Below are 13,540 nucleotides of genomic sequence, written 5' to 3'. Positions count from 1 at the left end.
CTCTACGTTGTCATTTCCGTGGAGCCTGTGTGGTAGATTTCCTCCCACTTACTTATTGGGAACAAGTTCATTCTCCTTTTCTTTTCATGTAACTCTCGATTTACTCAATTTCGCATTTTTGAGATTTCAGGCCGGTTTTGTCTCATCTTAGTCTCCCCCATACCCCCAACCCACTCTGCCTTTCACTGTTTTCTAACTGCCGTTTAGGAGTGGTTTTCCCTCCTGTCTCTGGGCATGACGTTCCTTCTGTTCTTCTCCGGAAAATAAACTTGCCAATAGTCCTTCTTTGCCTTGAATTTCCTCCGACAGAAAGAGTTGCTGTATTTTAACTGGAGATCGTCTCAGCTTTTCTAGTCTCTATTTCTCCTTTCCATATTATTACACTTATATCTTAATTTTAGCACATCAGAAACTCAGAAAAACATCACTTACCTGCCTTTGCAGCAAAATATTGTGCACCCATAATAGAAGCACAAAATTGGTGGGAATCACTAACGAAGATGATCTCTGAAAATTTTTCATCTCTTTGTCATGTCTCTTGTATATAGATAAGGACATTGACGTCGAATTGTTTTAGATCCATCGCTTGAAGTGCTGAAGTCTTTCCAACAAGTTCCACGTTTCCAGGTTCCCAGGGGATTTCAAAGCCTCACAGGTACTGGAGACTGGGTAGCAGTATGTGTTTGAGTTTTATGCACAGTGTATACTGCTTGAAGACAGCTTTATTCTGATTGTTCTTGTAAATGAACACCGAGGAGGTGACTATTCAGACTGAAACAAATCTTCCATAAAGTGGATGCTGTGATCTGTCCCCAGATGCTTGATGTCAGGAACACCTGAACAGTCGTATCCTGGCCTGTCCCTGAACTTTATGTTGAGAAGACGTTACAATGGGACTTCACTTTTCCTCTTTCTCTTTTAAGTTTTACACATATCAAACATGTAACATATTTATAAAATAAATGCTTATAGTCATTGCGTGCACGTCTCTCTCTCTCTCTCTCTCTCTCTCTCTCTCTCTCTCTCTCTCTCTGTCTCTCTCTCTCTCTCTCTCTCTCTCTCTCTCTGTCTCTCTCTCTCTGTGTGTGTGTGTGTGTGTATGGAAGGATTTAAGGGGTTGGAACTTACTCTAGGTGTAATATATCTAGGGCATTGTTACTCTTATAGTAATACTGAGTGATGGTCTTAATTGTATCTAAGTGTTAGAAAATACAGAGGTTGATGTGGGGACAGTTTTGCCTTTTTGAGCCTTTCATCTTGATAAAAGCCAGGCACTGTAATCCCAGCACTTGGTGGGTGGAAGGAGGTGGATTAGAAATTCAAGAGCATCCTTGGCCACATAGAGAATTCCAGGCCAGCCCAGTTTACATAAAGAGGGAAAGAGGGAGGAAGAGGGAGAGGGAGGGAGAGAGGGAGGGAGGGAGGGAGGGAGGGAGGGAGGGAGGGAGGGAAGGAGGGAGGGAGGGAAGGAGGGACACACACACACACACACACACACACACACACACACGTATCAAACCAATTCTGAGCAAACACACGGAAGACATTTTCAACCTGTTCAAGAAGGGAGGTGACTTAGAGAGTTGAGTGGAAAAGGTAGGTAAACTCTAAGACCTCAGGCTCTGTGGGTCACCCCCACCCTTTTGCGATGGTTCATTTGTGTCTTTGGGACTGTTTTTTTCAGTTTTAATAAACCTTGCTTGCTACAACTCTATGTGTTTGTACCTGGATTCTTCTCAGTGAAATAACTGAATACAGCTCTGGTAACCACAGCCCCCATTAGGCTTTCAATTGCAGACTGAGTATCTGGTGCTTTATACTAGGTTTAGTTCAAGCACTGAACGTCTACCACTGAGATGGAGCAGGAGCCCGTCACTTCTTGTCACTGGTACACACTGCTGAGCACTTACGGTGTTAGCACGTATCATGCAATAGATGCAGCTATCCACGTCAGAGCCATCGTTTGTTTATTTCTTTTGTTATTGTTGGGGATCAAGCTCAAGGCTTCATCTACTGATGGGTAAGTGCTTTACCATGGATAAAAATGCCCAGATCCTAAATTATTCCTAAAACTAGAAATGAGCAAAATAAATAGTTTGGCATTTACCTGTCCCAAAAAGAATTTCACTCTTGGAAGGAATGTAAATTAGATATGTTTCCCCAGAAGATCAATGACAATTTACATCAGAAACTTAAAGCCTGGTGTGGTGGCTAACATTCATCATCCCAGCATTTGGGAGGCTGAGGCAGGAGAATCACCTTGAGTTCCAAGCCAGCCTTGGCATTATATATCCTTTTGAATGTAGAAATTACACCACTTATGTCAGTTTATCTTATTCAGAAGGTTTCACTCTTTGGGCTAAGGGGGACTTTATTAGGAAGCAAATGACAATACAGGTTAAAAATATACTATCAAGGGTGACAATGGGCCACATGAAGGAAAGAGTACTCTAGGGCCTGGGTCTGTAAGTTTTCTATAAAGGACACAGGAAACATGGCATAGGATTAGGTGAAGACCTGGTGAATGTATATCATTGACAAGAATACAGCTACGTCAAAGACACCAGTGCCTCAGATCCATGGGAATAGCAAAGCCTTCCTCGATCGAGCCTGGAAAAGCCTTCCCCTGGTCAAGATTGCCCTTTGGCTAATTGCATGCAGAAACTATTAACCACAGCTTCCTCAAGAGTTTGTACAGCCTAACACTGCTCCCCTATAGAAACTTTTTAGCAAAAGAAGATTAACCTGCCTGCCTTTATTTCAGCTCTATCCAACAAATTCATTCACTTCCTGGTTGCTCTTTGTGCACAACTTGTGCCATGCCAGCTTTTCTGTATGCATGTCTATCAGTTCTTCTCCTCATAGTGGATCCAATTATGGCAGTCCCGAAGATGTACAGGTCATTGTGATGTGCATGTATTTACTGGTTGTAGGACTGTATAATGCAGCACTGCTTATAACTCTAACCATTAGTAACGTAAATAAGAGACTGGTCACATACACTATGCTAAATAAAAGACTATTAGTCCATTAAAATTTATAAGACAGAAAGGCACAAAGTGTGCCTTGTATGAAAGTATGTGTAGAAAAACCACAGTGAAAAGGCTAGCAAAGCTAGTAAGTAAATATTTATATTTTTCCCATTTATCTTTAAAAAAACATTTTGGTCCTCTATTTCTCCCAAGTAAATAAAAGTACAGCAATGTTAAACAAATGATAAATTGGAAAAGGTTGTTACAGTTGTGTCTTGGGAAGAGTGTACTTAAATGTTTAGCCCTTTAGCTCTTGATATCGTTTAGTGGTGGATCAAAGGAAAGCGTTACACGGAAGATAGCTGACTCATTTGTTTCAAATTCAAGAGCTACGTGCTTAACATGAGCAAGGCCGTGAATCTGGGGTTTGGTCCCCAGAACTGCCAAGGAAAAAAACTGGTCAAAATTGTTGGGTGTGTAAAAGGATTCGGTGGCTCTCTGGCGCCCTCATGTGGCTGAGATAAAGCACTGCTTGGTTATGGGAATTGTGAGAATGATGCCCAGGGCCCACGGAAGACTGGCAGCAGGATTTGCATTTTGGAAGCTATGGATGAACTTCGTAGATGTTCATGTGCAAGTTTCTGTGAGCAGCAGTTTCCAACTTTCTTGTGTAAACGCCAAGACATGTTGTTAAAGGATCCTATCCTATGGAAGATGGAACCCTGTTTGACCTTTTACTGAACACTTGATAGCAACGACCAACAGAAACATACCCTCGGGCAAAATGGAATTTAGTGGTTTATTACAACGAAGGAGGCAAAATGTGATGGTCAATCAGTTGATTCAGCAACTATTCTTGGATACCTTAGTCATTTTTATCTAGGTGAAACAATACTGTGAGATTGTGTGTGGGAAAGTAGTGGTCGTCATACGGAGTAGGGGTGGGACGGGTCTGTGTTTAGGACGTTTAGCTGTTTGTTAGTGCTACTATTTTACAGTGGTACTATCAATTGACGATGGCTCGTCTGCCGTCCTTCCCTTTCCTATGCTCCTCTCCCCCATCCTCTTGTTTCCTTTCCTCCTACTTTTCTTTTTACTGCCTTCCCTTCTTCCTTCCCATTTCTTTTCCCTTCTTCCCTTATCTGCCCCATCTCCACTCACTTTCCGTGTATCTCTAAAGAGCTTCAGTGTGTGTGTTTTTCTGAACCCCTGCCTTAAAGCAACACATCTCACACATTTATCAAAGGGTGTAATAGTATATTTTCTTAATTTGGGGCAAATATCTAGCAAGTAGTGACCACCGAACACTCAGGGTGTCTGCGGTTGTTCTACTTTTTCAGTTTCCCTCTATGATGTTTCCTGGGTGGGACATGCCTTTTCTTTCTGTGTAATAGGAAGAAAGGAAAAGGGGGAATACTTTGGTTCGGGCATGTTTTTATTTTCTTGGATCAGAATCCCATTTCTGCCAGGCAAGATGCGGCAGGCCTGAGTACATGATACAGTCAGGAGGCCAGCCTGTGCTACTTGAAACTCTATCTCAAAGTACAACAAAAATGTAGGACTGGGGATTATTCAGCCCTGCAAAATTGAGGCCCAGAGGCCCACAGTCTAAACCTGGGAGAATCTGACGGTTCAAAATACCTGAAGGCCTCATTTCAGTTGATTCTTGTTTGTGTCGATTGCAGTTCGTCGCGGTGCTTCTCAACGTGGGGGTCGCGACCCCCGGAGTGGGACTCGTATATCAAATATCTTGCATATAAAATATTTACATTAGGATTTATAACAGTAGGAAAACTATGGTTATGAAGTATTAACGAAATAATTTTATAGTTGGGGATCACCATAATATGAAGTACTGTATTAGGAAGGTTGAGAACCACTGCTTTAAGGTGTTCGAAAATGGTCTCCCCTTTCCCTTTGATCGAAACAAGCAAAAATTTCGGACGTTACAATTCAACTTATAGAGATCAGAGGGAGCAAAAAACAACAACAACAACAACAACAACAACAACAACAAATCCAGTAAAAAAACCAAAAAACAAAAAACCACTGACTAACCACGAAGGGATTCGAACCCTCAATCTTCTGATCCGAAGTCAGACGCCTTATCCGTTAGGCCACGTGGTCACAGGAGCAGTTTCTAGCCATAACATTTAGAAAGTGAAAGGAACTGTCTGCTGGGCTCTGCACATTATAAAAAGCAATGCAGTCCACGCCAGGAGATCCTGTGGATTACTTGAGGCCACAGGGCCAGATGTATTCGATATTGTAATTTATGGCTGAGCAAGTAGTTTGCATGTACTGAGAACTGCTTCCCTATTAATGCGCATCATTCATAAACTCGTTACTTACAGATCCCCTGGCGTGACAAAGGCACCCTCCCATGTTCTCCTACTTTTTTTGATTCTTATAACTTGATGCCACAGCACTTTTCCAAGGCACGTACTGTTCATTTCAGAAAGAAAACAAAACATTTTTGGGGGATCCTCTGGTGTCTTGACAGGTCTAAGGTCATTAATTGCTATTTATAAATTAGCTTTCATTAAGAAGGGAAAAGACCCCAAGTTAGGAATACAAACAATTTTGACTATTATCATTTTTTACACTTAATTTATGAATAAAAATGGTATTATAATAATATTAGAGAAGAAACATTCATAGAATTCATGATGCTTTCATGATTACTAAAAAGCAATTACTGGAGTTCAGAAAGGGGCCTTTTTACACAGCCTTTCTTTCCTGTCAGTAGAATAACATCTGGAAAATAGGAAGCATGAAATAGAAACATGAATTCTTTACACATGCTTGTTCTAGAATCCCACAATCATCTATCAGGTGCGCTTTGTTCACACAGACACATTCTTCGGTTCTGCAAAAGTTGATTCTGGAGTGTAATAGGCCCTGAGACCTTAGCACAACTGACTCCATGATTAAAATGCCATTCAGGCTGTAATAGGTGGTATCACCTGTCAAAACTAAAACAAAATCTCAACCCATCAAAGTCCATAGTTCTGGGAGAGTTCCTAAATGTACCACCCTTGTTTTCTGGCTTTTGTAGTTCTGTTTCTGGCTAACTGCTCTTGATAACTGAAGTATGTCAACCCGGGACATGATTTTTGTGCTTAAAAGCTCACCCTGAGAAAGGCTCAGTGCTACACTGTGATCCAGAACACACAGCATAGTCATAGCTAAGAAAGACTTTCTATTGGCTAAAACTATGTCTGAGAAATGTTCTCTGATGAATACACAACAGAATGATGTTTTCTTTCTTCCTGGAATTGGAGATTTCTTGAAAAGCAGCTCGGATGCTCGGATGGCTTGTGTGGCTTAACTGCCACAGGAAATGATGGTGCAGCTGACGGCACAGCTGACGGCGCAGGTGGAGAGGATTGTTGATTGAAGTCTTGTTAGTCTTCAAGACTTTTATTTCTGCTGTTGCAAAAAAAAAAATTGTGTTATTTAAATGGATTCAGTAGGTTGTATTTATGTACATGCATATATTTGTAATAATAATAATGATGATAGTAATAATAACAGTGGTCATGAATTTCATAGGTATTGAGAAGGTATCTGTGGGAAGAGTTGGAGGGTGAGGAGGGAGGGGAAATGATATAATTACATTTTAATAAAAAAAAAGCTGCACAACCAACAAACAGCCATCTCCATAGTTCTTGTTGAGTGGGATGGAGGAACATTTGGGAGGCTGAAGTGTGTGTGTGTGTTTAAGATCTGTTTGGCTAAGTCTGTGTATGAAATATGAATGTAGAAATGACCAATTTAAGATGGTCACTCTTGCAAACTGTAATATCGATAGCCCCAAACATACACATCGATACAATCCCATATTGCCTGTGTTAGGTGTCTTGTATTCTACTGTTTCAGGACATTTCCAGTGGTTGAAGAAATGATCTGAGCGTATTAGTCCCTTCCCTTTTTGGAACTGCCTCCCTCACCTTCCCACTCTCACACTGAATTTTTGTAGTTAGAAGTGTTTAGCTCTCATGTGTACCTCCGTTTGTTTCTTTTGCCTAGAATGATTTTCTTGGCTGTCTAGTAATCACTTACTTACTAAAGTTTCTTGGCAAAATCCACCCCTTTTCCTGGTTTATAAATGCCAGTGTGATGGCTAAAGAAACTGTTTTATGCTAGGCATCCATCTAGCCATTTGTCTCTGACTCCAGTCCCTGGAAGATAAGTCTCAGTAACCCTGACTCGGTGATCACATTCAAAAATGAAGAGCCCTGCATGACTATTTGTTAGCATATGACTAACATTTTTTTTTTTTTTTTTTTGCTTCTGTAACTGGATTACACAGATACCTAAAGATGGTTTTTAGCTGGCTTAACCACTTAACTTGGCAGAACAGAATAGTTTTTCTTGCTTGTTTAGATATTAAAGGTCTTGTTATTTTCCCCTTTAAGATTCTTCTTTTATGGCAATCTCAAATTTAGCTCAGAGATTGTTTGTCCTGTTAGCAGCTAATCAGTTCATTTTATAATTATAATTGGATTGACTCTATGGTCTTTTCTCCGTGGTTACATACTCCATAACATCAGGGCAAAGCCATGGGAGCTGAACTTCTCTATTTAATGTTCAGTTCTGTGAAATAAGCTCTGTGGATAAGTGCCATGGGATGATCCTTGGCCATACACTAAAAAGTACAATCTGGGAATGCTCACATAGCTCCTGGGTAGTGCCCCCGCCAGCGGGGTGGTGAACGGGGACTGGGGGAACACCTAGAAGAGAATGGGGGTGGGGAAGAGATGCAAGGAGCAGATAGCAAGTCAAGAGGTCTGATCAAGCTGACATATTTTTATTGTTCCCACACCGGTTATATACTCATAGAAGCAGGATGTGGGGTAGAGGGTGGGGTAGGGTCGCTTTGTTTTTTGGGATGCAGGTGTTCTCAAGAACAGGATGTGGCTGGGTAAAAAGTTCAGCAGAAGGAACAGAGCAGAATGGGTTGCTAGGTACCTGTCCACAAAATCTGGGCTAGTTCTTTTCCGCAGAGGCCAAGATTTTGTGCCAGTGAGCACGTATGGCTGACAAGGCAGTTAATGTTTAAGCAAGGTCGCTCCCAACAGGGTAGTAATTTTATTCTACATCCCTGAAGCAGGAAGTCACTATGATCCATGCTGGTGGCATATTTAATGTAGCATTTAACGTATGACCAGTAAGAATGTGGTCATCGGGCAGCCAGTTCTCTGGAACTACTTTGACTCCTGTTCAATGGACTTTAGTAGACTGGTATAGCTGATACACACTCCCGTGGCTCTCAGCTGGAGAGAGGAATGTCTGTCACCATGGAGGAGATGACAAGAAAGCCTTCTTCACTCTTCACTTTTGTGACAGCCTCTTCCTGTGTTGTAATCCTAACTGCACATGCATGTAGAGTTATGGGAGGATTTCCCCAAGTCATTGAACTAACTAGTGGGTGGTTATGGGGCTGAGATCAACAAGTATATCTGATGAAAAAAAAAAGGGCTACTAGGTGGTTCTGTCAATCAAATCATTTTCATGGTCTCATCTTTAGCCCCCTCGGAGAAGAAATAAAGTCTTCCATCCCTACAGCCTAACAGGAGGGAGGTCTTTGAACATCTGGTTTCTGATCCAGTGAAGAGCTATTTTAAAAAGACACAGTAAGCCTTGTTGGTAGAAGCAAGAGGAGCATCTCAAGGTCACTCAAAGCAAAGCAACCCAAAACACCTGTGTAGATTCTAGGCTACTTAATGTGTTTTTTTCTGTGTTTTAACTTCTAGGACAGACAGTATCTGACACATAAAATTTGAACAGGAATCCTTCCTGTGAGAGAAATAAAAAACACAGTGAGTACAGAGCTTGAAAAAGAAGCATAGAGAACATCGATAGCTTAGCAAAAAGGTTTATCTTTGGGAAAGTGGAGTTAACAGGACTAATGTCGGTAGCAGAAGTGGGTTTCTCAGTCAGACTTCAACTGAAGACCCCACATCCCCCTTAACTGCACACTTTTCTCAAAACACTACCTATTGCTGTCAAGATTAAGACTCTAGCAATTGCAAAGAATATCTACAGGGACTGTTCAAAGTATTCCTAGTCTACCACCAGACCCTTGAAAAATAAGGCTTCATGAATTTTATGTATGGAAGAAACTGAACTCTGTTCCTCCACTCTTACCTCTGTACTCACTTTCGTTTAGTGATTTTAGGCTTTCGAGAGGAGCAAAGATTACAAGCCAAAATAAATCTGATTTATCAAGAGAACACATTAGTTATCACTTGAGCGTCCATGAAAGGTTTCAGTTCCATTCTGCAGAGATCTACTTGACTTTCTAATTACAGAACGAATTTGAGTAACTTGGGAGGGGAAAAGAAAAAAAATGAAAAAAGTAGATAGCAGAGGATGGTTTCGATCCATCGACCTCTGGGTTATGGGCCCAGCACGCTTCCGCTGCGCCACTCTGCTACTCGGTAGGAGTGCTATCTTAATATTCCCCTTAGCTTCATGTATAGTTGGTGTTCTCGCCTACTTTATACAAAGGCTTGTAGGAAGGCACCTTCTACCTGTCTACCCAAAGGGTGCTATTTTGTTAGGAATAATGTCGCTATTGGATCAAAGAGAAAGCAAAATTTGGGCTAGAGTAGCAGACATTAATATACTAGTAAATAATTAGACAAAGGAGAAAACAGTATAGTAGACAGTCAAGTCTTAGAGGCCAACCACGCATTTACCTGCGGGAAGCAAGACTTTCGGATCAGATTCGTCCAGAAGTCGATATGGAAGAAAAGGTGCTGTTTTCTCCAATGCTTAGTCCTTTACAGCAGGAAATAAAATCGTGGGAAACGAGACCTCACATGCACCCTACATCAGCATTTATGATCGCTTGGCTCACCAAAGATCTGCTCTCTAAATATGTCGCAAGTGACAAATGTGCATTCTTAAAGAAATTCTTTAGGCTGAACTAGTTAAAATGGCCGGAAAGTCCTGTTTGGGGACAAAAGACCCAGCTCAAGGAAAGAGAACAACGAACGTTGGTGACGTCATTTGGCATGAACCACGCTAGGGGAGGGGCGAGTGCGCACGTGATTTCAGTCTTCAATTAGGTCCGAGAACCCTGCATATAAGGAATGTGCCTGTGTCTTCCACCCTGTTGAGGTTTCCTCTCCTGCAGTTTTAACATGTCTGGACGCGGCAAAGGCGGTAAGGGCCTGGGCAAAGGCGGCGCCAAGCGCCACCGCAAAGTCCTCCGCGACAACATCCAGGGCATCACCAAGCCCGCCATCCGCCGCCTGGCCCGGCGCGGAGGAGTGAAGCGCATCTCCGGCCTCATCTACGAGGAGACCCGCGGTGTGCTGAAGGTGTTCCTGGAGAACGTGATCCGCGACGCGGTCACCTACACGGAGCACGCCAAGCGCAAGACCGTCACCGCCATGGACGTGGTCTACGCGCTCAAGCGCCAGGGCCGCACCCTCTACGGCTTCGGCGGTTAAGCGACTTCCGCTTTGATCTCACAAAACCAAAGGCCCTTTTCAGGGCCGCCCACATTTTCTTATTAAAAGAGCGTACCTTTGTCGTTTACCTTTGAGATTATCTAGCAGTTCAGTGTTTGGCATAAAGTCCGTTAATCGATTCGCTAATTACAATCTAGGTTGACAGTTCTTTGAAGATATAGGTTATATTCGGGAGACATGCATTTATTTAGAAGGAGGAAGGACAAAGCGTCCTTAAGAGGTATGCTGCCTGTGTTTAGACCGTGCGGGTTGGAAGGACAAAGCGCGAGAGCTAGCTGATGGGCAGCTGGGATAAAAGTGCGGGGCGGGCCTAGTGCACAGTACCTACGGTGGTTGGCTGTTTCTGTGCTTTGTAGAGTGCGGAAATCCGGCTTCAAAGAATGTCGCCTTGTCCTGGGCACCCATGCGGTGTGGGTTTTCTGGTACTCATGGTGGAAAGCAGGTGTTTGCTTAAGGGATGTTTTATTAAAATTGGGCAGTAGGTAAAATATAAAAACATTGGTAGTTTTAATATGCAACTCTGGGAACGTCCCAACTTCGTTAACAGGAGTGCATCCACGTTGGGTGTCTAAACAAAGTCTAAGACAGTATAGGCAGTTTTGATATTTTCTATGTGGGCTAAGTTTGTATCTTCAGAAATTTCGGTTCAGCTAGGAGTGGTAAGATTTGAGAGTATTGTACACTGAAAAGTGTGGGGCTGAGAAAAAAAAATCAACAGAAAAGATGCTTTTCTTCATGGCCGCCAAACCACATGAAATCAAGAAAATTTAGGATGTTAATTTGATTGTCATCGTTATTATATTACTACCACCACCACCTCCACCTCCACCACCTCCACCACCACTACCTCCACCACCTCCACCATCACCACCATCACCAGCAGCAGCAGTTTTTTTCTTCTTTAATTTTTGAGACAGGGTTTCTCTGTGTAGCTCTGTCTGCCTTGGAATTCACTCTGTTGACCAGGCAGGCCCCGAGCTCATATTCCCCTGCCTCTGCCTCCTGAGTGCTGGGATTAAAGGCCTACCCCACCATAAAGAGGAGATCTCATCTTTATTTTAAAGATAAGGGTTTCTGTGGGTAAGCAAGTGAAAAAGAGTCATATACTATTGGAGGTTGGTTAAAACTCACTGGAGGAAGAAAAAACATCTGAGGCTTGAAAAAAAGTAATCTGAAAACAACATGTGTCAGGCACTGTTCTGTGTTCTTGAATTTATAGGTATGAATAATTTAAATGTACATGAATGAGTGTTTGTGCACCATGTGCCCAAGATGGCTAGAAGTGGGTGCTGGATCCCCTGAAACTGGGTTTAAGGCAATAGTGAGCCACCATATGTGTGCTGGGAATGGGTCCCAGGTGCTCTGGAAAAGCAGGCAAGTACTCTTAATGAAAGAATGAGGGGTTCTTTGCTCATTTTGTTGGAGTTTGCTCTCATTGAGGAGGATGAGATGAGGTGGGAATTACTGTAGGGATTTGAGCTAAGAACAGTCAAGATCTGAGTTAAATTTAAAAACAATGAATATAGATGTTTGATTAAAACTAGTGTCAAGGGAAACTAGTAAGGAGGCTGCTACAGCTATTCAGTTTGCGGATGACATGGTTTGGATTAGTGGTCTGGGCTGTGAAAAGTAGTTAGGTTCTGTGTATGGTTTTGCAGGTTTAAGGTCTACCCTTAAACAATTATAATTTTAATTTTTGTTTGACCAAAAATGTGACTATAGGCAATATTAAAAATACTGAAGGTGGGAGCTAGAAGTATACTGCTTTTACAGAGGACCAGAGTTCAGTGCTCACTACCTATTTGGGTGGCTCATACCTCATGTAACTCCAGTTCCAGGGTATCCATACATGAAGACATGCATATACTTAAAAATAACTCTGTAAGAAAAATTTATTAAAATTAAAACCAACAAAAAAAAAAGAAAAAAAAAAAAGAAAAAAGAAAAAAAAAAAGCCGGGTGGTGGTGGCGCACGCTTTAATCCGAGGACTTGGGAGGCAGAGGCAGGCGGATTTCTGAGTTAGAGGCCTGATAGGATGGATTGCTAGTCTAATGTTTTAGTATGGCACACTGGAACTTTCTTAAATTTATATGTCTCCACCCGGGTCTTGTATCAAGCCGCTTAAAGAAAGTAAGAGAAAAAAATCTTGACTTTGAAATGTCATGACCCTACAATCCCAGAAACCACTTTGGAACATCCATTCTCTACCCTCCTTGGGATTTATTTTTCGCTTCCGGTGCCTGGACTGCAACGTGATAGGTTATTTCTCAGCCGGCGAAATGAGCCAATCCAAGCCAGAATAGAATATATGAAAGGCAGGTTTACTGGGAAACTGCCCTTGAGGGACTTCCCTGGCCTCAAGGACTGAGGCCCGGCAAATCGAGGGGTGGCCGGGAGAGAGGAAGAAAATGAGGACGAGTCTGCTTTGATATGTAAAATATGTCCTGGACTACTAAAACTACGTTCTTGCTCCATATAGGTGTTTAAAATGACAAAGCCAGCAGTGATGTAACAGTAATTACAAGTCATATAGCCTCTGAAATCTGCATTGTAAAGGCTTACCTAACAATTTCCGTAAATCTCTATGAAATTTCTCCTAATCCCGGACCTTATAGTCTGCTGCCTCGCCAGAGAAATACTAAAGGACTGCAAGAGCTAAATTTTATACAAAGACAACCTACATGTGTGTACTATATCCATTGTATCACTGCATAAGACAAAGTACCTAAAAAAGCCTCCAATTAGAATTATGGCTCGGTGTTGTAACACACTTAACATGGGTTTGCCATAAAATAGGTGAAAACCACCTCGGTTACTAGGCTCTCATATGAACAAGTAGTGGCTCTGAAAAGAGCCTTTGGGCTTTGAAAAAGGAAAGCACTTAGTTCATTGGTTTACTTTCCCTTGGGCTTGTGGTGGCTGCTCTCGGTCTTCTTGGGCAACAGCACGGCTTGGATGTTGGGCAGGACGCCGCCCTGCGCGATGGTGACTCGGCCCAGCAGTTTGTTGAGCTCCTCGTCGTTGCGGATGGCGAGCTGCAGGTGGCGCGGGATGATGCGCGTCTTCTTGTTGTCGCGGGC

At 42.4% G+C, this 13,540-nt stretch overlaps 1 protein-coding gene and 2 non-coding genes across 3 annotated transcripts in view; 1 reads left to right on the top strand and 2 right to left on the bottom strand.

Moving 5' to 3' along the window:
• Positions 1–5,026: 5,026 nt before the first annotated feature.
• Trnar-ucg lies at positions 5,027–5,099 on the bottom strand. The gene has a single exon. It is a non-coding gene; the product is annotated as a tRNA-Arg (tRNA).
• Positions 5,100–9,341: 4,242 nt separating this feature from the next.
• Trnam-cau lies at positions 9,342–9,413 on the bottom strand. The gene has a single exon. It is a non-coding gene; the product is annotated as a tRNA-Met (tRNA).
• A 713-nt stretch (positions 9,414–10,126) lies between these two features.
• Positions 10,127–13,540, top strand: part of LOC114628358 — a 53,488-nt gene continuing 50,074 nt past the window's right edge. The window contains exon 1 of the mRNA XM_028776340.1: positions 10,127–10,433. Coding sequence (XP_028632173.1) covers positions 10,127–10,433 — 307 coding nt within the window. The remainder of the gene's footprint in view (positions 10,434–13,540) is intronic.

This window comes from Grammomys surdaster, unplaced genomic scaffold (assembly GCF_004785775.1).
Source record: "Grammomys surdaster isolate TR1022 unplaced genomic scaffold, NIH_TR_1.0 267, whole genome shotgun sequence".
In the NCBI taxonomy this organism is placed as follows: domain Eukaryota; kingdom Metazoa; phylum Chordata; class Mammalia; order Rodentia; family Muridae; genus Grammomys; species Grammomys surdaster.
The sequence above is the reverse complement of the archived record's forward strand: the minus strand, read 5'-3'. Positions and strand labels throughout refer to the sequence as shown.